Here is a 27616-nt window from a genome sequence, read left to right as displayed (position 1 = left end):
ATGATGAACAAAAGTATGCGTCAGCATTTTGTCTTTCTTAAGGTTGTGTTTTTGTGACATCACATCCTGTTTTCGGTTTGTTTAGATGTCTTTGGTACATGTTGCACCTGTTTTTCAGTAGTCTCAGACCATTTGTTTTGTGTGCATCAAGGTTCGACTGGCAGTGAGTACACTTATTTAAACGAATTGCACAACAAACCAATCAACACTAGAATTTTAATTAAACCAGACCTGCTGAATGTGAACACACTTTTTTTTTTTGTGTTGTGAAAACCAACCAGGCTCATTCTGATTACATACCCATATATACAGAGCAAAATACATCCCAGAAGCTAATTTTTGCAGTTTTTTTTGCGACTCCACCAGTGGGCGCTGTGTATGCTTTTTTAAAACTCAAATTTCTCTCACGAGTACCATTTATGCCTGCTGTTCTCGCGTAAATCTGCCAGAGGCTGCTGTCGACTGAGTTACTGACTGACCAACCAACCGATACTCCCACCGCTATATTTTATTAATTGCTCTTATGTGCTTAAGCACTTAACACTTTCCTTAAAATCACAAAATTATTAAGTGTCATGTAGCCTATAAGGAATAATTAATATCAAATAAAATTAAAAATTAATTTAAAAATTAATTTCAGCTCTCTCCGGAGCATTTGGGCTGAATGTTTGACGGTGTTTATCTAAATGAGGATGTTATAAAAAACATTTTCTACCAAGTAATAAACAGAGAATTTCTGTGGTGTTATATTATGGATAGTGTGCTCCTTGCGCTGGCGAGACCACTCGATATTCAATGCCAACAGTCGGTCGGCGATTAAATGAATATAATGAATGGAAACACACAGGCCAGTGCGTATAGACATATCATGTACTTCTGTACAGTAACGTGTCATTTGTTTGTTTTGGTTGTCTTCATTTTAAAGGTTTCGTGATGATGCGATGGTGTGCTTTATCTACCTGATTCCCGCAGAAGTGAGCGGGTTGTGTGATTCCGTATGTTCTGGGGGCGGGGTTTGCATGACGCGCTGCAAGCTACTAGCGCGACAGTGGAAACGCGACATGATTTCGGCCTCAACTTCCTGGGTGATTGGCCAGGCCTAGCCCGATTAAAGCCCTGGCTCGCACTGGCCCGACAGTGGAAATGTGGCTATTGATCGCCACTGACCCTATTCCCTAAACCAAACCGCAATGTTTTCAAAAGCAATCCAGAAAAAAAAGCCCTCGCAGCAACCTGATTTTTTACCACGTTTTCAGATTTTTACTACAATCTCACCCTGTGATTTACATGTTTATTTATTTTTTGTCTTTCGTTTTTGTCTTTTGTCCACTTTTTGGAACCATTCTTTACCTAACTCCAGCCCCGGCGTCCTTTTAAAGACGAAAAGTGTTCGTTTTAAAGACGAAATGCAGCCATTTGTACCTCTGGCTACGTAAATCACAATCTCCAGAAACGTATATAGGGCTACATTTTCGAGTGAGCCTATGTTGGACAAAACTACAAGACTGTATTTTTTTATTGTGGGATACATTTTCTGTAGTACTGTCGTATTTACTATGCTAGTCAGCGTGTTCATTATTACGTAAAAAAAATACCCCAGAATTAAGAAAGTAATCTAGGATTTTTAGATATTGATTTCTTTTTATAGTATTGATGAGCGGGCGCAACCTTAAATCTCTTTGGCTCGAGACTTCCGTTCTATTTCACTTCCATTCATTTTCAGATGTTAAAAACAGCTCATTATGTTGCTTGATGTTGCAAATTGATATTTTCACACTTGTTTGTAGAGCAGGTAGTTTGAGTTTTCAACCGTTTTTGACTTTGTTTGCGAAATCGAGTGCACCTCCGCATTAGAATAAGTTCAATACTGTCTCCTTAAACTTTTTTAAGCATGTATCATGACTCCAGCCCATCTCTTTCCAAGAAACCCATCGCAGACATCTTAACTAGATTAGTCAGCAGCGGGAAGTGTTCAATCAGTGTGATGAAGCTTCTTCCCTTTCTTCTACTGCATTTCTTTTGCTTCCTCTATTTCTCAAAGAACCCATTGTGGCACTAGATGTTGCATGTTAAATTAACACTCTCTTCACAGAAATAAAATCCTCAAGTCCCAAACATCGAAACGTAAAGGATGTTTCCACAAAATTTAATTATGGCAAGCACAAAAAATGGCAACATCCACCAGTGATGCTGCAGCTAAAGTTACGGCTTACGAGTGACTTCACTGAATGATGTATATGTTTGTCACCATGATGGAAATATAAACATGTAAATAAAAGACTGGCAAGTCAAAGGAAATGCATGCATGTGAGGAAATGACCATTAATTCTGAATATTATCTAAATAGTTTGTCATCTAGGATTCATACAGATTTGAGTATTGAAAATAAAAGTTTTCTTTACTATGGTTAGTCGAACAAAGCAAGAATCTAAAATCCCTTATTTGTAGTGTGCCAACATGCCAGAGTGTTGTTTGGCTAACAGCCCCCTTCCATGCCTGTTTCCTCTGCTACACATGTGATACAAATGACTGTGATTAAACCTAATTGAATAAACGAATGAATGGTGCCTGTGTAATGCAATTAAGTAGCGTGCGCAGGCCCAGTCTAGGCTTGAGGGCTGTACACACACGGTGGGGTGGATGAGTGCAGGGACGATGGGGTGAGAAACTGGGTAGAGAGAGGATCGCTGCTGTTATTGACGTCAAATAGTCTGCCAACATTAGTAACCCTTGGCTGACCAAGATGCAAGCCAGAGACTGAAATACAGGGTTATATCCACTATATCTACTAAAAATATAGTACTTAAAGGGTTAGTTTAACCTCATGTGGTTCCAAACATTTTTCGTTATGTTTCTGAAATAAAATATTTTTTAAAAGAGTTAAACCTGTGACCATTGACATCCACGTTAGGAAAACTAAATACTATGGAAATCAAGATCTCTAGTTTTTTCCAAATATCTTGCTTTAGATTCAGGAGAAGAAAAAAACCCAAGCAGGTTTGTGACAAATGAAGGGAGAGTAAATTATCAGTTCTCTTTAAATTTGTTTGGTTACCAAACCTACATAAACAAATATATTAACAATCTTTGTGATATATTAGCATGTATGCTAACTTCAGCTCTTTTTAATTTATTAAAGAAAGCACATGTATGTATGGACCGTTATTGATCCCAAAAGGCACAACTGGGAATTGCGCAAATGTCCATCTTGGGATCAAATTCTGCGAACAGCCGTCACTCATACTCCATCATAAACAATGAGCCACCCTCCACCTCCCATCAGCTCTAGTTTGTTGTTTACTTCGGTTTGTTTACCCTCGCCTGGCCCCTGCTCTGACGCAGTCGCAGTACCACACAAAGCAATATATCTGGATTAAATTATATATTCCTGCTTTCTCCTCAAGCAGATGAACCCTGACATAACCAATACACTGCAGCAAATAGAGCGCCATTGTTCTCCTATCATAAGCAGTTGAACTCAGCTTTTAAAGAGACGGATCCTGCAGTTGTTTATTCAAGTCTCTGCATCTTCAGAGCTGCATAAGATGGTGCAATGCATGTAAATGAATGCCTATCGACAAGACTAGACAGCAGCATATTGACACCATTGCAGAAACAAACATTAGACGGAAAGCATGGTGAGATGAGGAGATAAGTATAGGGGACTCACCCTGACGATGTAGGAAGCCCCTGTGCTGCTGATCTTTTTGTCTGGGTGCAACCACCCTTGAGACGGCTTGTTGATGAAGCTGCCCTTCTGGGTGAAGTTATCCCCGAGCCATATTCCCTCCACCCTGGTCCTCCGGTTCATCCCGGTCCTGAAGCTCCCAGAGCCCCCTGGACTCCCCTCGGCGGCCCCTGCGCTGGACTCTCTCTGACTGGCCCTCTGTCTCCTGGAGGCCTGTAGGGAACAGGGGCCCACACAAACAGGGTCACAGGAGTTGAACACAGCTGCAAGGCTAGCCACAGGACCGCTGGCAGCAGCCGTCCCCCCAGAAGCCGCAGCAGGGGAACTATCGGTCGGAGGTGCCCTGCCAGAATCCTTGCTGGAATTGGAGCTAGAGCTGCTGTTTGATGGGCTACGGCTGAGCAAAGAGTTGGAGAACTTCCACTGGGGCATTTTGGGGATGAGCATGCAGAAGGTGGTGGTGCCATCCTGCTCGCTGTCCATCCCGGGCGAGTCAGCCAACACCTGGGCTGAAGGAGGAGGTAGAGCAGCGGTCTGCAGGGGCGGCAGCTCCAGGCCCGGCGCGGACGAGGAGGCCACCGGTGTGGCCACCACCTTCCCGCTCATGGCCAGGCTCTGCATAAGATCGTCGGAGGAGGTCACAGAGTCGTTCCGGAAGCGGTCATACTTGGGCTTAAGTAGCATGCCCGGAGGAGCGGTCCAGAGCGGAGAGGACAGTGGGGGGAATAGGGAGGGGAAGGGGGATGGCTAGGGAAAGGGAAACGGAAAGATGCAGTGGAGATGCAAAGGAGAAATCCACAAGATTCACTGCGGACTCAGTCTAGCCCTGCGTCCCCTCTCTGCTTTCTGACACTGTCCCTTACTGTGGCTTACTTGATCCCTCCCTCTCTTCTTCATTCTCTCTCTCTTTCTCTCTCAGCCTATCTTCCCCCCACTCTCCTGGTGATGTCATAGTGTTATGGTCTGTCTATTAGCTCTGCCCAGCCCAGCTGCGTTCAGGCAACATTAGCTAATGCACATCTGCCTGAGCACCTCCTTGCATTTATTACAGATACAAAGCCTGCCGCGATAGATGAAGGTGAATGATGGGTCTTATGTTTTGAATGCCACTATCGCGGTTAAGGCTAATTCTTGTGGAAAGACAAAAGCAATATAAATTGTTTGTATTTTTGCATCACAGCATGGAAATACTGGAGTGGGGAGGAAATATTCAAATAAGACATTGAAACACATTGGTATAGCATAAATGCTAAGGTTTAGCTGGGTAGAAAAAAAAAAGTTCTTTATGTTTAGCCATCACTAATATTTATTACAGGCTTCTTAAAGTGAAAGCTCATACAAAAATAACATTGTTAATTGTTGTTTGTACTCAAACATTTTTTATACTGCACAGATTAAATAAAGATGCCTTTATAATAAACTGAAATTAGTTCAATTTTTAATTAATCTTTATTTCTATAGCACTTTTACAATGTGAATTGTGAAAGCAGCTTAACACAGAAGATTATAGTAAATTAAAACAATGTCAGTCCAGTTTTCAGATATCAGTTCAGTTTAGTTCAGTACAGTGTGGTTTAATTTTCACCACTGAAAGTATAACAGTAAAGAGCAAATCTATTGGTGCACAGCTATATAACATATTAATGTGTATTTTACTTGGTCACACTTTAATATTAGGATTAAGGATGTAGAATGAGATCATGCAGAATACATACAATAAAGTGTCAAAAACAGCTAATATCTTAATATGCATAAGCCACAAGTTTAGAGTAAGAATTAGTACTTAAAATCAAGTGTTGCCCTTCAAAGTGTCACCTTTCATGCCGCGGATCAAGATAATCACTATTCAGGAAAGTGCCTTTGTGGTCATTATGAATACTGCCTTTTAATTTAATTAAAATTAACAATGAAAGCATAAAAAGACTTACAGTACTTGTCAAATGGCTTGTTACAGGGCACATTTGAGTGCTTAAGAATTTAAAGCATCATTAACAGCAGTTAATATAGAGGAAATTAACTTCTTAAATACCTCACAGCAGCGTTGCTGAAGTTTGGATCATCTAACAGTTCTCTTTCAGACGCTTTCTGGTCTTCTCTTGCTGTCGACAACATCTGAGTTGTCACATTCACAGGGCTTGTGCAAGACGCTGTGCTTGTTTGACAAACAGTCTCTTCCTTTAACTCTGACGTCATTTTTTTCGCAACTGCCCAAAAAAGTAAACGCAAAGACTCCACGAGGCCAAATAAACAGGAAGCCCCAAAATACTCTATATTCCATTTCAGTTGCTTATGTGTATACACTATCTTGGTGGAAACCTCAGGTCTGCGGTGTTGGAAAAAAAATCTCACACTTGCTTCATAGCTCACAAATGACTTGTTTTTTTCTTGATACATTTTCCTAAATCAACAACTTTGGGTGACCTCTTTGAGGTGTTGTGCAGAGATTTTGTTGATTTTCCATTTGTCACACATGCATTGCATTATAAGCTGTGGTAATTTTAGCTTTTAGAATAGGGTCGCTGTGCCCGTTTGCAATTAGTGAGAGTGCATGTGCAGGGTCACGGTCTGGATCAATAACTTTGTTAAAAGCCAACTACAAAAGGCAACAAAAGCTAAAAAAAGAGAAAGAAGTAGCAAACTTCACTCAATCACTGTCTGGTTTTCCAGTGGGAGCCATAAATGTTCAGATCATTTGTCCATATTTCACTAGTTCCCTTAGGATGCATCTGTCTGATTTAATCTAATATCTTTAATTTAACAGATTAAGGGAGTTAAACTTGAATTGTCATGCTTTTCTAATATCAACTATTAAGTAGAACAAGGTTGTGTTTAGCGAGGTATAATGGGATAATGATTCGATCTATTTTTAATTTTAAGTACGTAGGTAACATATATTGGCATTACATAAACATCTATTTCCTCATAGAATAAAAACGTCACTTACATACAAGTTGAAAATTAAACATAGCTTTTTTTTTTGTTTGGTTATTCCCTTTTTTTATTGTACTGTCTTTTAAATTTTGTTTAAAATGTTTCTATTAATGAGCTTAACGTGCTGCAATTAAAGATTTTACGTCCTAAAATTACAAAAAACCAGCAAATTAAGAAAAGATATTTATCTGTTTGACAGCACACATGCTGCAAATCCTCACATTGCAAACAAATGAATAACGCATGCTGAATTTTCTCATATCGCAAACAAATTAATAAAACACACTGCATTTTCTCCCAACGTCAACAAACCAATAAAATGCACTGCATTTTCTCACATTGCAAACAAACTAATAAAAAGCACTGCATTTTCTCACATCGCAAACAAATTACAAAAACGCACTGCATTTTCTCACAACGCAAACAAATTAGTAAAACCCACTGCATTTTCTCACAACGAAAACAAATTAATAAAACGCACTAAATTTTCTCACAAGAAAACAAATTAATAAAACGCACTGCATTTTCTCACAATGAAAACAAATTAGAAAAACACACTGCATTTTCTCACAATGCAAACAAATTCATAAAACGCACTGCATTTTCCCATAACGAAAACAAATTAATAAAACGCACTGCATTTTCTCACAATGCAAACAAATTCATAAAACGCACTGCATTTTCCCATAACGAAAACAAATTAATAAAACGCACTGCATTTTCTCACAACGAAAACAAATTAATAAAACGCACTGCATTTTCTCACAATGCAAACAAATTCATAAAACGCACTGCATTTTCCCATAACGAAAACAAATTAATAAAACGCACTGCATTTTCTCACAACGAAAACAAATTAATAAAACACACTGCATTTTCTCACAACAAAAACAAATTAATAAAACACACTGCATTTTCTCACAACGAAAACAAATTAATAAAACGCACTGCATTTTCTCATAACTCAAATTAATAAAACACACTGCATTTTCTCACAACTTAAACAAATTAATAAAACGCACTGCATTTTCTCACAACTCAAATTAATAAAACGCACTGCATTTTCTCATAACTCAAACTACTGAGAAAAACGCGCTGCATTTTCACAATGCAAACAAATGAATAAAACACACTGCATTCTTACAACGCAAACAAATTAATAAAACGCACTGCATTTTCTCACAACGCAAACAAATGAATAAAACACACTGCATTCTTACAACGCAAACAAATTAATAAAACGCACTGCATTTTCTCACAACGCAAACAAATGAATAAAACACACTGCATTCTTACAACGAAAACAAATTAATAAAACGCACTGCATTTTCTCACAACACAAACAAATTAGAAAAACACACTGCATTTTCTCACAACTCAAACAAATTAATAAAACGCACTGCATTTTTTCACAACGCAAACAAATTAGAAAAACGCACTGCATTTTCTCACAACGCAAACAAATTAATAAAACGCACTGCATTTACTCACAACTCAAATTAATAAAACGCACTGCATTTTCTCATAAATCAAATTAATAAAATGCACTGCATTTTCTCACAACGCAAACAAATTAGAAAAACGCACTGCATTTTCTCATAACTCAAATTAATAAAACACACTGCATTTTCTCACAACTTAAACAAATTAATAAAACGCACTGCATTTTCTCACAACTCAAATTAATAAAACGCACTGCATTTTCTCATAACTCAAACTACTGAGAAAAACGCGCTGCATTTTCACAACGCAAACAAATGAATAAAACACACTGCATTCTTACAACGCAAACAAATTAATAAAACGCACTGCATTTTCTCACAACGCAAACAAATGAATAAAACACACTGCATTCTTACAACGCAAACAAATTAATAAAACGCACTGCATTTTCTCACAACGCAAACAAATTAGAAAAACACACTGCATTTTCTCACAACTCAAACAAATTAATAAAACGCACTGCATTTACTCACAACTCAAATTAATAAAACGCACTGCATTTTCTCATAATTCAAATTAATAAAATGCACTGCATTTTCTCACAACGCAAACAAATTAGAAAAACACACTGCATTTTCTCACAACTCAAACAAATTAATAAAACGCACTGCATTTTCTCACAACGCAAACAAATTAGAAAAACGCACTGCATTTTCTCACAACGCAAACAAATTAATAAAACGCACTGCATTTACTCACAACTCAAATTAATAAAACGCACTGCATTTTCTCATAATTCAAATTAATAAAATGCACTGCATTTTCTCACAACGCAACCAAATTAGAAAAACGCACTGCATTTTCTCATAACTCAATTTAATAAAACACACTGCATTTTCTCACAACTCAAATTAATAAAACGCACTGCATTTTCTCACAACGCAACCAAATTAGAAAAACGCACTGCATTTTCTAATAACTCAAATTAATAAAACGCACTGCATTTTCTAATAACTCAAATTAATAAAATGCACTGCATTTTCTCATAACTCAAATTAATAAAACGCACTGCATTTTCTCACAGCTCAAATTAATAAAGCGCACTGCATTTTCTTACAACTCAAATTAATAAAATGCACTGCATTTTCTCACAACTCAAATTAATAAAACGCACTGCATTTTCTCACAACGTAAACAAATTAATAAAACACACTGCATTTTCTCACAACTCAAACAAATTAATAAAACGCACTGCATTTTCTCACAACGAAAAAAAATTAATAAAACGCACTGCATTTACTCACAACTCAAATTAATAAAACGCACTGCATTTTCTCATAATTCAAATTAATAAAATGCACTGCATTTTCTCACAACGCAACCAAATTAGAAAAACGCACTGCATTTTCTCATAACTCAAATTAATAAAACACACTGCATTTTCTCACAACTCAAATTAATAAAACACACTGCATTTTCTCACAACGCAACCAAATTAGAAAAACGCACTGCATTTTCTAATAACTCAAATTAATAAAACGCACTGCATTTTCTCATAACTCAAATTAATAAAACGCACTGCATTTTCTCACAACTCAAATTAATAAAGCGCACTGCATTTTCTTACAACTCAAATTAATAAAATGCACTGCATTTTCTCACAACTCAAATTAATAAAACGCACTGCATTTTCTCACAACTCAAACAAATTAATAAAACGCACTGCATTTTCTCACAACGTAAACAAATTAATAAAACACACTGCATTTTCTCACAACTCAAACAAATTAATAAAACGCACTGCATTTTCTCACAACGTAAACAAACTTATAAAACACACAGCATTTTCTCACATTGCAAAAAAATTAATAAAATGCACTGCATTTTCTCACAACACAAACAAATTAGAAAAACGTACTGCATTTTCTCACAACATAAACAAATTAATAATACGCACTGCATTTTTTCACAACGCAAACAAATTAACAAAACGCATTGCATTTTCTCACAATGTAAACAAACTAAAAAAACGCACTTCATTTTCTCACGATGCAACAATTTTAAAAACATTGGAACACAACAAAAATGTTTCAATGCAACCTAAAAACGTGACGGACACTGCTGTGCCATGACTAGCGCTCAGTGAAGTTGTAGGTGATCTTTGAAAGGTGAGTTTTTGTTGGTTTATTTTAACATCCTGATTTCCATGTCTTTTGTATCTTTTAGCATAAATAACAATAACCTAAATAGCTGGGTCCGTCACGTTTTAGTACATGTTGGCGTTTTTTGTAATTGCATGTGTTTTTTTTTTTATTGCAGCACGTTAAGCTCTCTCTGTCATCGTATAAATGGCTTTCTGAAGAAAGCAAAAAAAAAAAAGGGTTGGTTAAAGGGACAGTTCACCCAAAAATTCTGTCATCATTTACTCACCCTTGACTTATTTTAATCTATTTTGAGTTTTTTTGTTTTGTTAAACACAATAGAAGATATTTTGAAAAATGTTGGAGATCTGTAACCATTAACATACACAAAAGGAAAAACAAATACTAGGGAAGTTAATGATTACAGCACTCTTCTGATGTTTTTCAAACTACTTATTTAAAGTGAGCAGAAACAACACAATTCTTGAGTTTTTTGTTCAACCCACTTATATTTGTAAAAACTAATCATTTTATTTTATTCCTTCATGTTGTCCCAACAAAAATTAATCGTGTGAAACCCAGCCTTTTTTACGGCGAGGTTTCCAACATTTTTCAAAATATCTACTTTTGTTCAATAGAATCTGTTTAACTGCATTGAAGAGTGACATTAGTACATGTTTCAACTATACACAAGGATGAGCAAAAATACATTGAAATGTACTTTAAAATAAAATACCAAATGCCTAAATTTTACGTGTATCAAACTACAAAATACAGCACCCACAACAGGTATCAAAATAAATTACTGGATTTTGAAAATACTGCAAAATACTTTTACATGGGAGTATAACAATAATAATGGGCATATTCGATCAATCCCATCACCATCAAACTGACTTGGACTTCTTGCAAAGTATTTACAGTGGTTTAAAATACAAAAACAAGACACTGAAGTATTTCGATAAAAAATTAACCCATTTTCATAAACCCTATCAAATACATATTTATACTTAATATTTAAACTTGTATAATAAATACTGCCCATTCCTGACAATACATTATATGCTATGCACATTTTTTATAGGTACAACAGGAAAAATAAAAATAACGTTGCAGTTTCTGAAAGAAGACTGCATGCTAAAATGCTAAACCGCCGCATGAGAATAAACAAGGTCATTTTACCCAAACAAAAGCCAAAAATTAACAATTTAACAAATTTATTTACTTTTTGATACAAAGATCTCAACAACATAAGATAAATTGATAGCATATCAAAATAAATACTTCTGCTTGTCAAGCGACAACATAAGAACAGCCACATTCATTTAAAAATAAACCACCACGCCAAAAGTGGAAAATACATTTCAATCTGATAAACAAGAACATTGCAAACAGCCCTATGCATAAGTCACATACGCGTAATAAATAGATCAATGCCAGACAGTGGGTGACATTTACCGTGACTTTGGCTGGAACATATTATCATGACATTAAACATCAAATTGTGGTCAATGTGGGTGAAGGTGCTGTATTAATATTTGCTACACACACCAAAAGTAAAAAAAAGAAAACACACACATGTCAGGCATACACCACATCCTCATTTAAAACGGTTGAAGCAACGTATCACAAACTGCAACATGAGAACATGCTACTGTAAATACAGAAAGATTTAAGATACTAAAGAAAAAGGCAATGCTAACTCACCGAATCTACTCCCCTCTGCTTTAGGTTGCAGCTCCAGCCCTACAAAATACATGCACAGTTATGTTTTTGAATGCAGAGAAAGAAGTAGAAGCACATTAGAGTCATGAGATGTAAAGTTTGAGCCCGAAGGGGGAGAGAAACCACTCAAACCACAGGCTAGAACCATGTGTCCTTGTTCAGAAACACACACCATCACACATACACACCTCCTACCATGACATGCCCATTCAGACTACCCGTTTCCTGCTCTCGTGCACTTATAAGTGTCAATATTTAAGTTGCTAAATGCTTAAATGGATGCATATATAAGCTTTCATATGCATTATAATGATGATGATGATAAGGTTGATGCTGCTTAGAATTACTTTATTTGAACTTTTAAACATATCGTAGTATATCTACAGTGTGCTATTATTCTAACAAACAAACCGTGCTCGATATTGTAGCGTTAACATATGCGCAAACGCATTCTTCATTTGAATTTGTAGCTTGAACCAAATGTTTACTTGTGAAACGGAAACTGTGTAATTCATTAACAAGAGTCACTGAAGTTAACCTTTAGTTAAAGATCTAGCAAACTTGATTGTTTTTTTTAACAGGGTACAGCATAAAAACGATTCAAACGTGCATACGGTGTGTTAAAATAAAGTACAGACTGATATACATGGTGCTTAGAAAGCACCATGAATCAAGCAATGTGTACAAAAACTTTAAATTGTCATATAAAACAAAGACTGAAACCTTATGAGATGAACAATAAAGCAGGCTTTCTGATGTCGCATTGCTGTGCTTGACAACATCATGCGCTTGTTAAAAAGGTCACAGGAACACTGTGGTCAAATCAGCAGCCCTGACATTAAATGGTAAAGCATTCAAAAAAGATGACAACAAAAGAATAAAATGGAGCAAACCTCAAACAATTTGATCTTAAAGGCACGTTTTCATTTGCTCGAAGATGCTCCATCACAGCTTTACAGACTTTGGGTTAGCTTGAAACATTAATAAGGATTTTGTGAAATAACCAGGCCTATATGAAGAAAATTCATTCATTCATTTTCTTGTCAGCTTAGTCCCTTTATTAATTCGGGGTCGTCACAGCAAGATGAACCGCCAACTTATCCAGCACGCTTTTACGCAGCGGATGCCCTTCCAGCCACAACCCATCTCTGGGAATCATACACACACAAACAATTTAGCCTACCCCAGGTTCGACCCAGCAACCTTCTTACTGTGAGGCGACAGCTTTACCTACTGCGCCACTGAATCGCCCCACATGAAGAAAATGTTTAGCTCTATATTTGTAGCTATACTTAAATAAATAAAAAATGTAAATAAAATAAAAAATAAATGTGGAATATATATATATATATATATATATATATATATATATATATATATATATATATATATATATATATAGAGAGAGAGAGAGAGAGAGAGAGAGAGAGGGAGAGAGAGAGGGAGGGAGGGACACGGTGGCGCATGAGGTAGTGCTGTCGCCTCACAGCAAGAAGGTCTCTGGTTCGAGCCTCACCTGGGTCTCTATACCGCATGTCTTTGAACTTGTGGGGAAACCTCAAACACGGGAAGAACATGCAAACTCCACACAGCAATGCCAACTGACCCAGCCGACACCACCGCGTTGCCCATATAGCTCAAAGGGGCTAATAAGTTTGACCTTAAAATGTTTTTTAAGAGTTAAAAACTGTTTTTATTCTAGTCAAAATGAAACAAATAAGACTTTCTCCAGAAGAAAAAAATATTATCAGACATACTGTGAAAATATCCTTACTCTATTAATCAAGATTTAGAAAATATTTAAAAATGCATTTTTTTTTAAAGGGGGGCTAATAATTCTGACTTCAACTATATTGTACACAAAAGAAGACATTTTGAAGAAAGCTACAAAACTGCAACCATTGACATTCATAGTAGGAAAAAAAATACAGTGGAAGTCAATGGTTACAGTTCTTTTGTTCACTTGAAACAACTGAAAGATAAACATAAAACTGAACAGAATTTAATTTATGGGTGAACTATCCCCTCAGCTTTTGATCTCATTTTGTAGGTGGATAAAATGTTGTGTTCCTAGGGTCATTAGTGGGTGTTTTGCACTTTGTAATAGTTAAGTCACACAATCACTTTGTGCTTGTGAAAATATTATTACTACACGTAGCCCACACAAGACTGTTCAACAACAACAAAAAAAGTAAAAGCTTTTATGGCTGTTCATATACTCTAAAACAGCATTTATATGTCCTGAACTTTTGAAGATGTGCTCAAATCATGTACACAAAAAATTGTTAGGCTACTGTAAAATGTAAATGTGAAACTGTAAATGTTATAACCTAAATCACGGCCACATTGAGTCTACATTGGTAATTAGATTAACCAATTTATTAATTTACAATGTGAAATTACACATGACATATCTCACACAACATTGTTCTAATGCTAATTTAAACGTCTACCGTGTCGTTTTATAATTTGTTTATCATTTAAAGTTTTATAATAAATGAAATCGCCAAGATATAAATGACAGGGTAGAAACACTCTTGGAGTAACGTTAGCTTAATGTCATCCTTGATATCGCACATTTTGTCACAGTAGCACGGTTGAAACTCACCTAAAACCAAAAAATGCCTTGAAGCTGGAAATAAATAAATTTTCTTTAAGACAAATAAAGGCAAGAACATTAGTCCCCCACAGACAAAATGAATAATTTTAAACACACGGCGTGTGTTTTGCAGACCTCACCAGGTCAACAGAGCTTCGCGCGTGCACTCAGTGCTGTCAAATGTGTCAAACGCAGGCGCGCGCAGAGAGGCGGAGCCGCAAGTGACTCGACCAATCACACGTGCGCGAGAGACCGTTTGAGTTCAAAACTGAAGCGGCGCCCTTACAGGAAAAACACTGGCACTCCGTAACGAGCATACGAGACTTATTTCGTATTTCGCATTAAATTAAGACTCAATTTAACATTTATCACACAGGATGTCTTCAGGGAAAAAGCAGATTTACTATTCCGACAAGTATTCTGACGAAGAATACGAGTACAGGTGAGGATTTTCACTTGTTTTCTTTCACCTTTCTGTTCACTTTAAGTTTCGGGTAACGTAACGTTAAACATAACGTAAAACTTGTTATGTCATTTGGCTGTTTGCTGTTTTAATAAAATATCTTAAAATTGTACGCAAATACGGCGGTATATACGCAGTTTACGGCGTATTTTCTGAGTTATGTCTCAATAATAGCGTTGTTTTGTCTGACAGCTTGAAGAGCTGTTCAGTGAAACCTTTACGTTACATAACATCAGTTTGTCAAACTAACACATTGCTCCTCTTCTTCCAAATAGACATGTTATGCTTCCCAAACAGCTTTCCAAATTGGTGCCTTCCTCGCATTTAATGTCAGAGGAGGAATGGAGAGGACTGGGAGTCCAGCAAAGTCAGGGCTGGATTCATTACATGATCCATAAACCAGGTTAGTATTCTTGGACATCTAATAACATTATCTAAAACCTACTTTGACACCTTAAAGGGACAGTTTGTCCAAAAGTGAAAATTCTGTCATAATTTACTTACCTTATATTGTTTCAAACCTGTATCTTTCTTTTGTTCGACACAGAAGTAGATATTTTGAAGAATGCTGAAAACCTGTAACCATTGACTTCTATAGTATTTGCTTTTCCTACTATGGATGTTAATGCTTTCAGGTTTATTCAAAATATATATATATTTTTTGAGTATTTACCAGAAAAAAAGAAACTCAAAAGGTTTATAACCAGTAAATAGTGAGTAAATTTCCACTTTTGGGAGACTATAACTTTAATTACTTTATAAGTGGAGACCTTTTAGAAATCCTGAATGAATTATACCCCCCAAAATATGAATATTCCGAAATCCTCCACTTTTTCCATACAGAGCCTCACATCCTGCTATTCCGAAGGCCGCTTCCCAAGGAATGAGATTTCAAGATTGTCATCTGAAGTTAAACTACAGTACGTGGTCGGCTGTGACCATGCGTGCATTTCTCTCCATACGTTTTGATTTGTATATAAGTTTTATTATTTGCAGATCTATGGTAATGAAATGTTACTTCTCCTCCCCCTTTCGTCTGGAGATGACGGCAGCAGGAGCTTATAGAGGGGAATGAACGAGTGCTGCCTCCACCTCCCCAAAGTGTTTTCTTTAGATCTACACTGAAGTCATGTAAAATAAGTTGGATGGTGTTCCAGGTCTAGTAATCGCCCCTGTCATGAATAGAAGGAATAGTTTTTGTTGTACGCTAAAGATGCTTTCCATTGCTGAACTGCTGTTGTTTAACATCTCCTACTTGTATCTTGAGCAGTCGACTTTGTTGTTCTACATTTGTTGTTGACAAATCAATAAATATTATTTTTTATTATCCCGCTTGTATCCTAATTTGTAATAATAATCTATATTATGTATTATATATAGGTATCAAACTCAGTTCCTGGAGGGCCGCAGCTCTGCCCAGTTTAGTTCCAACTCTATATAAGCACACCTGATCAAACTAATTAAGCCCTTTAGGCTTGTTTGAAACCTACATGTAAGTGTGTTGAAGCAGGGTTGGAACTTAACTGCCGGGCTACGGCCCTCTAGGAACTGAGTTTGACACACTTGCTTTAGATCAGGGATGTCTAGACTCAATCCTGGAGGGCCGATGTCCTGCAAAGTTTAGTTCCAACCCCAATCAGAAACACCTGGGCTAGCTAATCAAGCACTTGCAAGGCAGTATAGAAACATCCTTGCAGCTGTGTTAAAGCAAGTTGGAGCTCAAATCTGCAGGACACCAGCCCTCCAGGACCGAGTTTGGACACCCCTGCTTTAGATATTTTTTTTAAACATTAGAACAGGGGTGACCAACCCTGTTCCTGGAGATTTACCTTCCTGCAGATTTTAGTTGCAACCCATATCAAACACACCTGCCGGTAATTATCAAGTGCTGTTCAGGTCCTAATTAATTGATTCAGGTGTGTTTGATCAGGGTTGGAGCTGAACTCTGCAGGAAGGTATATTTTCAGGTACAGGGTTGAGCACCCCTGCATTAGAATGTTTTCTGTTGAGCTGAATTATAATAACTATTATACATTTTATTTACCATGGTTTAGAAAATACACCTACTAAAATGTGATTCTGTGTAACAATCGTTTATGTACCAAATAATTTAGTCATCCAAATTTACAACAAGAAACATTTGACGACACGTTAAAAGACTCAAATTAAGGATCAGAGTGCAGCAAAATACTAAATGATTATCGTTTTCTGTAGTTTTACATTGGCCCATCAAACCACTAGATTTTACCCTCAGCAAGACCCAGCAGGCACATGATGACAGATTGACGTTGTACCCCAACATCGTAAGACCTTGCATTTTGTTTGGAAATAAAAATCGGGTTGAAGTCAGAACCCAGTGTCAGGCCGACATCAAGATCCAATATCGCATAGACATTGCATTTTAATTTCTTTCCAACCTGAAAACAACAAAATATCAATGTCTAATGATGTTACAGCTTGACGTTGTGTAGATGTTATCAATGTGACGTCCATCAGACATTGGATTTTGGTTGCCATGCCTGAAGAATAAATGTCAGTAATTGATCTCAATATGACATTGGTTTAAGATGTTGGCTCGACGTTGGATTTTGGTGACTTTCCAACACAACCTAATATCAATAAAATATCAACGTTATTTTACATCGTTATTGGACGTCAAAATAACATTTTCCTTAGATGCTGGCAACCTAAATCTAGCCTAATATAAACGTCGTCTTATGACAGTGTGCAACATTTTAAATCTTTACTTTAAAATCACTATAGTTTATAAAATGCATTTTGTAAATAAAATTTGATGTTGACACCAAAATTTGACATCTTTATAGATAAAAAAATATTTCTGTAATAAAAGTAACTGGAATCATGCCGCTATAAAATATTTGATCAACTATATATATTTTTGTTATCAATTCCACATGACTGAAGGTCACACAAATGCTAACAATCTATTACCTAACATCAGAGTTTTCTATGTGACAAATATTAAAAAGATGCACTAAAATCTGAAAAGCTTCATTTCATTTTTTTCAATCTTCATTTCATTTTCAGCATCAACATCGCAATCTAACATCCAAGTCCAATTGTATTTATAGAGCAGAAAAACTAATTATTGTAATGTGAGTTTTTTTTTTTTTTTTATATCGTGCAGCACTCATGCCTTCAAAATAATACTAATCTACTACTAAAGGAGTGACGAACTCAGAATGCCTGATGCCTAAAGAGAAAGCAGGAGGCCTGGGCTTGTGCGCAGTCACTTTCTCAGGGTTATGACTTCCAGGACCAGGAACTTGTGTGGCCTCCCTTCCATTAGCATGTCTACCCAACATGGAGAATGCTGGCTGCCTTGGCAGGTAGACACTGGGATCTGTGCGGTTATATCTACTGGGACCTGGAGTTTTGGACCAGTTCTCAGCCAGACCCCCAGATTTGCATCTTGCAGAGATGGTGTAACTGGCACTGGATGTTTTGGTCAGGACATTGGAGCCTATGAGAGAAGGAAGGGTGTATTTGTTTGGGGCCGGCACAGCATCAATGGAGCGATACTGAGTACGGTAACCCATGGTGTAGGACGGCGGCTTGCGATGGGTGCTAGAAAGTGAAGCTTTTTCAGGACTGTATGTTCCTGGGCCTGGTGTGGAGAGTATCCCACCTGCAAATTTCAAATACAAACAATAGTTGAAAACGGTCAGACTCTTAAGTGTTTCCTTGTGGTTTTGACATGAAGTGGAGCAGTAATTAAGTGACTGTTTTAACACGATAATCAGATTACCTCGATTTTCCATCCTGCCATGTAAGGAGTAAGCAGGAGTGCCGTCTCTTCCAAAGCGAGTCAGCTTGGCATCAATATGATATTTAGGCCCTGGACTGCAGTCAATGTTATGCACTGCAGAATACACACAGCTTTACATCACTTAGGAAAGAACTAGTCAGATTTTACATCATAGTACTTATTGCTTAAGCAAACTGTTTAACTACAAGAATTACTATGTGTGTGTGTGTGTGTGTGTGTGTGTGTGTGTGTATATATATATGTAGATCTATATATATATATATATATATATATATATATATATATATATATATATATATATATATATATATATATATATATATATATATATATATATATATATATATATATATATTCAGATGAAGTCAAAAGTATTAGCCTGACTTTTTAATTCTTTTTATCAATTTCCGTTTAACGCTAGGAAGATTTTCTTCAACATAATAGTTTTAATAACTCATCTCTAACAACTGATTTATTTTATCTTTGCCATGATGACAGTAAATAATATTTGTCTAGATGTTTTTCAAGATGCTTCTATACAGCTTAAAGTAACATTTAAGGCTTAACTTGGTTAATTAGGTTAACTAGACAGGTTGGAGTAATTAGGCAAGTTATTGTATAACGATGGTTTGTTCTGTGGACTATGGAAAAAATTTTTGCTTAAAGGGGCTAATAATTTTGACGATAAAATAGTTTTTAAAAATTAAAAACTGCTTTTATTCTAGCAGAAATAAAACAAATAGCATTTCTCCATGTTTTATTATTATTGTATTAATTCAAATTTAAAGTGTGCCTTGTTGTATGACAGTGTTTTTTTATTATTTATATATATACATACATAAATACATACATATATATATATATATGTATATATATATATATATATATATATATATATATATATATATATATATATATATATATATACACATACATACACACACACAGTTGAAGTCAGAATTAATAGCCCTCTTTTGGATTTTTTTTCTCTTTTTTAAATATTTCACAAATTATCTTTAACAGAGAAAAAAAAATTCACAGTATGTCTGATAATGTTTTTTTTTGCTTTTGGAGAAAATCTTATTGTTTTATTTCAAATAGAATAAAAGCAGTTTTACATTTTTCAAAAACTATTTTAAGGTCAATATTATTAGCCCCTTTAAGCAATTTTTTTTTCAATAGTCTACAGAACAAACCATCGTTATACAATAACTTGCCTATTTACACTAACCTGCCTAATTAACCTAGTTATGCCTTAAATGTGACTTTAAGCTGTATAGAAGTGTCTTGATAAATATCTAGTACAATATTATTTATTTTCATCATGGCAAAGATGAGGAAAATCAATTATTAGAAATCAGTTAATTAAACGATTATGTTTAGAAACGTGTAGAAAAAAAATCTTCTCTCCATTAAACAGAAATTGGGGGGGAAATATACAGGGGGCTAATAATTCTGACCTTAACTGTATATACCTGTATATGCTACAAATATTTACTATGTTTTCTATGTATATAAAATAATTGTGTAATTTTTAGATGTCTTTGACCCATGCAGTAAAACCCTAGGGTAAAACGCAGAGGAAATTAGGTGTAGAAAAAGTAAAACATTTAAAGGGAACATTTTGAACAATTTACCATTTTTGTACTTTAAAATAATAATAATAATAAAGAAATAAATGAAAATTGTTAATAAATAGTTGGCCCATTTTAACCTTTGATTTGCCCTACCAATCTATTTGAGAAGAGAAGAATGATGGGTTGGTGGTTTGGGCGAATATCTTTGAAAAATGTCATCATTTTAAATGTAATGTAACCTTCTGTTTGTTTGTTTTTTAATTTCTTTTGTTTTGTAAATTCATCAGATATTTAAAAAATGTAAATACTGTCACATGACGGATATCAGGCAATGCACAAGACATCAGCGAGAAAATCAAAGCAAAACTGGTGCAGCTTAGTGTATTCAACATTGATATCCATTGTATTAATGGGATTGTTTATGTTTTTGCTGTAATAACTTCATTAAACATTTTAAAAATATACTGTGTTCAATAATATAATTTTAAGCAATGTTTTCTAGTTATTTTTAAATATTAGGAAATTAATTAGAAGATTATTTATGGAAACTTTAATGTACCTCCAGCACACAGCCCTCAGTTTGATTTTTGGCCCTTCATAAGAAAAAGTTTGGGCACCCTTGACCAGCACAAAGATGAAATATGAAAATGTACAGCTGTCTGTCTCCCTCTAGTGGTGGCAATAGAAAAATACAGCTTCCTTAACGCTAACATGTCACATGGGCTATAAAACATAACTCTTTAGTTTTGCTACTAAATGTCATTACAAACTCACTGTTGTTACTCATTCTTCCATGAAAGGTATAAGCAGGACTCGTTGACTTGGTAAAATCGTGGCCCACAAAGCCAATCGCCGGTGGAAGGATATATCGACCAGGCCCTGGCCCTAGAAAACACAGCCGTGACAAACACCATAATCATGCAACCACCCAACATATGCACAGCCCTGCCTGTGCAAGCAATCAGAAATATGTAGTAATGCATTTTTGGCAAGCAGTTGTGACAGCAGAATCTGTTCGGAAGATCCACACCCTGTAGATGCAGCCCAGCAGGAATGTGAGCTCATCGCAGTGGCGTGATGGTTTTTCCTGGAGTGGAGGACAGACAATGCCTTTGGCTATCTTCTCTGATACTACCAGGGGAATGCCATGACATCAGCCCACAAATGTTTGTGAGGGCTACTGGGAGCACAGAACATTCTTTTACATTTACTTCAACATGTTTTAACAGGCCTGGACACCGAGTTATCGTAACCTCCCTCGAAAGTGTGACCTTTGGAGGAAAAAGTAACTAATCTGCACTTAAAGGAAAATGTTACTGGAGACATTGGAAGCATTTGTTACAAAAAACAAGCCTTACAGAAACTTTTATTGGTAATAAGGTCAGTTTCCCTTTAACTTAATCCTGCTTCAAGACTGCTACACACACACAATACACAACAATGAAAGTAACACATAGCAAAATATCTCTGGCCCAGCTCTGACCCACACAATCAGCTTTTGCTTGGCCCTCATCATGCCACAATGAATCACGGCACATGACTGAGCCAAGTCTGTCTTCTAGACAAGGGCCAAACATAAACCATATCTGGGCCAAATACCCCAAAGTTACAACCCATAACTGAGCCTGAACCGGGCCAGATATATTGGTGTATCACGACTGCAATGAAATTAATAAACCCACGAATCATTGTGCTTTAGGTGTGCTTTTTCTCAAAGCGACCTGATTGGTAGAATTTTTTTTTTGAAAATAATAAAAATGTATTTTAAATGTGGGTCAAGACAGGCAAACTAACAAGGCACACATATTAATTATTAACATCTTGGCCAAGCATTATGTGCCACCCTAAGACGGTGCCATCTCTACCAATCCAGGGCCATGTCTGGCCCACATGCTGTGATGCATTTCATGCATGCAAGGATCGCTGGTCTCACTCTCTAGTAGCCTAGTAGTTTTAGTAGTTCTAAGGCAACTACTGTATGCTTAGTGTTTGGCCGGCATGGTGCAGGAATTACACTTATTACTAAGCCAAACTTACATTCTATTTCAGAGCAAATATTTAGAGTAGCATGGTAACAATTTGGGAGCGTGTCACAGGTTGTCATTTTTCAAAAATGAACCAATGTGGATATAAAACCTCAGTATACTTCACCTCAGAAAAGCAGGCTTGGCGGAATAGCGCTATTTACTTATCTTTAGTTATTAAATTAAATAAAAATCTTCATTATCGATGCTGTAAAAGGTCCTTTATGAAACTGAAAATAGTCACATCAATCTTTCGCTGGAAGATTTTAGAGGCTGAACAACACTTCTGTGCATATAACCCATTCGTAACAACAAAATCTACATCAGCTTTGCGTGACTAAAATAGTTTTAAAACAGAGCATTACCTGTCAAAGAGAAATACTTCAGCCATGGTGTCCAGCATTCCTCCAGCATGCAAAACTAACTCTAATATTGATTCAGCATTTGTTTTTACCACTGTCGCTCTTTCTCTTGTGTGCACACGCAATCGGCTTTACGCAGTTGTACAAATTTACATTTGCTGAGTGACAGTCAGTTTGGGCTACTTATCAGAATTATCAGATTATGGGAATTGTCAGCCTGACAAATTCTAATTGGATGAACATTTTTTAGTCTTATGCCTCACCCAAAATATAAAAAAACATAGATACATTTAGATCATTTACTTAAATCAATACTATTGGAATGTGAAGAGACTTTCAAACAGCACAACAAAAAATGTTTCTGAGGATAATCACCTACTGCACCTTTAAAATACTTTTTAGTGTCAATTTAGGGTACTACTGATGTGCGCATGCCCAGTAGACGCAGCTGTATCCTTTCAAGTCGTCTGTCTGTCTTTCCCTTCCCTTCTTTATTTAAGTTTAACCTTCAAATAACAGGCATATAATAAACAAAATAGTACAAAATAATAGCATAATAAAACCCTAATTCATCGTCGTAAAGTTGTATCTGAATGAATGAAACTGCTGGCTAAAGTTTTCACGTCAACACATTGCCACCTACAGGCAGAAATAATCACTTCAAACAGCAGGCCCGAGCGTCGAAGTTGTAAACCGTTCGCGTCACTTCTGCCTGAAATGACGACAGGATGGAGATTTAAGGTAAACAATGAATATATCCAGTTGTATTGTTGCAGTTTAAATCATCTATTAAATCTAAAATATTGTAATACGAATAAATAAACTGTTCAATCTATCAATCTGCATGTAATGGATAGGCTGCTACCTTTATCAAAATTGACAGAGATTTTACCACAAATAAAACCAAACTATGGATTTGCTACACTACTGTATTTGTAGTAAGACTGTTCATACAAATGGTAACTTTGTTGGAACATGGCTTCAATGTTGATTGTTGTTCCATGCATTCTTTCAGCAGAGGTAGTGTTGCATAGTGTAGAAATAGTATATAAACAGCTTACCTCTTTCTCTGCCAGCAATGACTGGACGCTTCTTTTCTGTTTCACTCATAGTCATGACCACATTTGAGACCGAAGGTAAAAGTCTTTGCTTACTATGTTTGCTGCATAGTCAGCCGTAGACCTTATCAAGTCCCTATGACAACTTTCATAAAATTTGAGTAAACCAAGCTCAAAGAGCAGCTATTAAGGATTTAGCTTTTACCTCAGCATTAGCTTTTTCAAGCAATTAAAAAAACCCAAGAAGCTGAAACAGGTGTCGTTTTCGTCCTTCCGGCGAAAATCTGATGTCCACTGTAAAAAAGTCCTGACCTCATTTGGACTGGACAAGTTCAGTCAAGTTCTCCATGGTCCTCCATCTGATGATGTCATAATTACAGCCGTCACTTAAATCAGAAAAACGAACAGTTTGGTGTAATCTTCATTCAAGCTGGTGGACTCAGTCAGGGGCCACCAAACCCATTAAATATACACACGCATATGAGAGACAGAAGCACAAAGATGTCATCACTTGAATTCATCGTGGTGTAACATTATCTCCATCAGGTAGGCTAATCCCTCCCCTCAATTCCCTTTCATGCCTTTACAGGCCAGAGATGGACCATCAAGCATGGGTCACCAGGGAGACCAGCACCTGGGGGCCCTCCTGCAAAGCTGTATAAAGTGGGCCCTTAATATTTTAGAAGAGATGAACATCTAGAAGAGTGCGTACCATATTTCTTTATATCAACATAAATAGCATTGCGTCAAAATTCTGAGTGCATATAAATTGCGAGTTGTAGGTATGGTAGATATATCCACCTACTGCATTAACCAGAAAAAAAACATTAAACATTAACTGTTAAGCCTGATGCTATGGTAACCAAAGGTAAATGCCAACATGCAACACATGGGGTCAATGTGTTGCTAGGAACTTCACGCTTGCTTAAAAGAGCTTGAAGCTAAATGGGGGTCAACAGATTGCCTGCTACTTTAACCCGTATACAGCATCTTGATTTTTTTCATTAATTAGTTTGTCCACAGGATGGCAACACTGGATGTAACAGTGTTTTTAGTCCATAAAGAAACTTCTGCTGCATTCCAATTCACAAAAGATCCATCCTAAATAGTAGATGTATACCTGATGTGCAGTAGTTAGCACTGTGAAACTAAAACAGGTACTAGTAATGAATACTTTTTACTTAAGTACATGTTTCAGGCCGTAATGCTTTACTTACACTTGAGTACAAATGTGTAGTCGGTACTTAAACTTTTGCCAGAAACATTTTAAACATGAGTGTCTGTGCTTCTACTTTAGTAAAGGGTGTGTGTACTTTTGCCATCTCTAGTTGTCAATATGCTCATGTTTATATAGGCCTAATGTTGTATGAGCAACGTTTGCATATGTATAACCACCTAAGAGGAATTTGGGTGTCGCGAGTCTTCTTATTTTAGGGGTTGCGGGATTTAAAGATTGGGAATCCCTGTTTTAGATAACATCGGTAAATAGAAACAAGGTCATATTGTATGCAAATTGAAATTCAAGCATTGCAAAACAAACGTTTCACACAATACAGATTGCATTAAAATGTATTTCTGTTCATTGTTTTCTAAATGTTTCGCTTTTGACATTAATTTTCGAAATTTACATAGGCAGAATACTTTGCAGAATATGCATTTTTATCATTTATTTTATGGAACTTTCAATACAGTAAATAATATTAAAATCACTCTTTTATACCTGGATACACAGTGAAATGAACCAAAATGTATTATTAATTTAATGATCATGATGCAGATTTTTTAGGTGCTATCATTTTTACAATTTTATTGAATAAAAAAAATCAAATATGGTAACTTCATTGACCTTGATTTACTACTTAAAATTAGTGTTTTAAAATCATAGAAGTCTTCTAACCCTCAATAACTTTCCATGGTTTTGGTATTTTGTAGTATTTCAATGAGTGCCCAATAAAGGGTCAATTTAGCATGGTATTTTCGTCAAAATAGCTTATATTCTGTACAAATTATATTCCAGTTTGTGTACAATCTCAGAAACAAAGTTACGCAAGCTGTCACTGGGGTGGTTTCTTTTCAAAAGTTGTACAAGTTGTTCATTTGTACTTAAAGGGTCGATATTGGTACCTCAAAAGTATGTATTAGTACCTTAAATTTTTAAAGGAACGTTTTTGTATTTTTTAGGTATTAATATGTACCCTTGATGTATTAATATGGACCTTGTTGGTTCAAATATTTACCTTTTGAAAAGGTACCACCCCAGTGATAGCTCGCATACCTTTATTTCTGAGAATGTAGCAAAGCATTGGCAGAGCCTAGAATAGCACAGGCTGACTGGACAGGAAGCTTATATATCAGTTACAGTCTCCTCTCCGGTGAACGAATCAGACATTAATAAGAAATAAAAAATAGCTACACACCTTAAAGCACACTTTTTTGTTTTGCTCTGGAAGTGCATTTCAAATTATAGCACATTTAGATTGTGTTCAATGCAAATTTGAGGAAATTACATGAGAACGAACCAATCAGACAAAAGCACTAGCCACAAATAAATACCACAGATAGTAAACAAAAACAATTAAAATATTGGATTTTTAGGTAAATCATACTTACAGACATAAATACTAGACTGTTAAAACTAGAGAAATACAGGGAGACGTCATATCACTAAACATAAAGAGCTATGGAAATGAATTTAAAACAAGAGGAGTACTGATATTGCCTCTCGTTTTGAACACACACGCACACACAAAAAGAGCTGTCATTTCGTTCCAACAGACGGGGTTCACCTGTCTCTTCCAGCGCTTCTTTCACACAAACATATTCACAGAGAATGTACAATGTTGAGCTCTCGCACTTGCTGCTGGATTCCAGGAGTTTCTGTTGAATATGGGAAGATGTGTGAACAGACAAATAGTCTCATTATACATTTAAATAACAAACATACACTTACCGGCCACTTTATTAGGTACACCTTACTAGTACCAGGTTGGACCCACATTTGCTTTCATAACTGCCTTGTTCCTTTGTGGCATAGATTCAACAATACCGGAAACATTCCTCAGAAATTTTGGTCCATGTTGACATGATAGCATCATACCGTTGCTGCAGATTTGTCAGCTGCACGTCCATGATGCGAATATCTCATTCTAACACATCCCAAAGGTGCTCTATTAAATTGAGAACTGGGGAGTGTGGAGGCCATTTGAGTACAGTGAACTCATTGTCATGTTCAAGATACCAGTCTCAGATAATTCACGCTTTATGACATGGCTATTTATATCCTGCTGGAAGTAGCCATCAGAAGATGGGTACACTGTGGTCATAAAGGGATGGACATGGTCAGCAACAATACTCAAGTAGGCTGTGGCGTTGATACGATGCTTTATTGGTACTAACAGGACCAAAATATGCCAAGAAAATATCCACCACACCATTACACCACCACCACAAGCATGAACCGTTGATACAAGGCAGGATGGATCCATGCTTTCATGCTGTTGACGCCAAATTCTGACTCTACCATCCGAATGTAGCAGCAGAAATCAAGACTCATCAGACCAGACAATGTTTTTCCAATCTATTTGTTTCTCCATACTATGGTCCAATTATGGTGTGCGAATTGTAGCCTCAGTTCCCTGTTTTTAGCTGACAGAAGTGGAACCTGGTGTGGTCTTCCGCTGCTGTAGACCATCCGCCTCAAGATTTGACGTGTTGTGTGTTCAGAGATGCTCTTCTGGAGACCTCGGTTGTAACGATTGGTTATTTGAGTTACTATTGCCTTTCTATCAGCTTGAACCAGTCTGGCCCTTCTCCTC

The 27616-nt window shown here is 36.4% G+C and overlaps 4 protein-coding genes across 22 annotated transcripts in view; 1 reads left to right on the top strand and 3 right to left on the bottom strand.

The window, feature by feature from the left end:
* shc2 (SHC (Src homology 2 domain containing) transforming protein 2) overlaps window positions 1-14785 on the bottom strand; it is a 45488-nt gene extending 30703 nt beyond the window's left edge. For 2 of the 13 annotated variants that reach the window (XM_087302951.1, XM_087302956.1), the window contains exons 1-3: window positions 14537-14684; window positions 11911-11949; window positions 3671-3901 (exon numbers count right to left, since the gene is read on the bottom strand). In XM_087302951.1, coding sequence (XP_087159077.1) covers window positions 3671-3811 — 141 coding nt within the window. In that variant the 5' untranslated portion in view covers window positions 3812-3901; window positions 11911-11949; window positions 14537-14684. Of the gene's footprint in view, window positions 1-3670; window positions 4555-5717; window positions 5803-11910; window positions 12064-12116; window positions 12145-14536 lie in introns of those variants that run through there. The other 11 variants (XM_087302953.1, XM_087302957.1, XM_087302950.1 and 8 more) reach the window with 8 other exon arrangements.
* Window positions 14786-14811: 26 nt separating this feature from the next.
* On the top strand, window positions 14812-16317 carry cks2 (CDC28 protein kinase regulatory subunit 2). Of its 2 annotated transcripts, XM_087302941.1 has the most exons (4): window positions 14812-14969; window positions 15266-15393; window positions 15834-15910; window positions 15987-16317. In XM_087302941.1, exons 1-3 carry the CDS (start codon window positions 14905-14907, stop codon window positions 15875-15877), a joined length of 237 nt encoding a protein of 78 aa, XP_087159067.1. In that variant the 5' UTR covers window positions 14812-14904; the 3' UTR covers window positions 15878-15910; window positions 15987-16317. The 2 variants fall into 2 exon arrangements, with proteins under 2 accessions (XP_087159067.1, NP_001038434.1); NM_001044969.2 differs by having other exon boundaries at window positions 14831-14969; window positions 15834-16317.
* Window positions 16318-17366: 1049 nt separating this feature from the next.
* Window positions 17367-24335, bottom strand: cimap1d (CIMAP1 family member D). 2 transcript variants are annotated; one of them, XM_087302193.1, is made up of 4 exons: window positions 24007-24335; window positions 21132-21242; window positions 18760-18873; window positions 17367-18639 (listed from the first exon to the last, which is right to left on the bottom strand). In XM_087302193.1, exons 2-4 carry the CDS (start codon window positions 21142-21144, stop codon window positions 18161-18163), a joined length of 606 nt encoding a protein of 201 aa, XP_087158319.1. In that variant the 5' UTR covers window positions 21145-21242; window positions 24007-24335; the 3' UTR covers window positions 17367-18160.
* A 1118-nt stretch (window positions 24336-25453) lies between these two features.
* Window positions 25454-27616, bottom strand: part of cpamd8 (C3 and PZP like alpha-2-macroglobulin domain containing 8) — a 57870-nt gene continuing 55707 nt past the window's right edge. For 3 of the 5 annotated variants that reach the window (XM_087304275.1, XM_087304274.1, XM_087304276.1), the window contains one exon: window positions 25454-26678. In XM_087304275.1, the coding sequence (XP_087160401.1) occupies window position 26678 (1 nt within the window). In that variant the 3' untranslated portion in view covers window positions 25454-26677. The remainder of the gene's footprint in view (window positions 26679-27616) is intronic. The other 2 variants (XR_015521933.1, XR_015521934.1) reach the window with 1 other exon arrangement.

Source organism: Danio rerio, chromosome 22, assembly GCF_052040795.2.
Source record: "Danio rerio strain M-AB ecotype USA chromosome 22, GRCz13ab, whole genome shotgun sequence".
Lineage (NCBI taxonomy): Eukaryota > Metazoa > Chordata > Actinopteri > Cypriniformes > Danionidae > Danio > Danio rerio.
The sequence above is the reverse complement of the archived record's forward strand: the minus strand, read 5'-3'. Positions and strand labels throughout refer to the sequence as shown.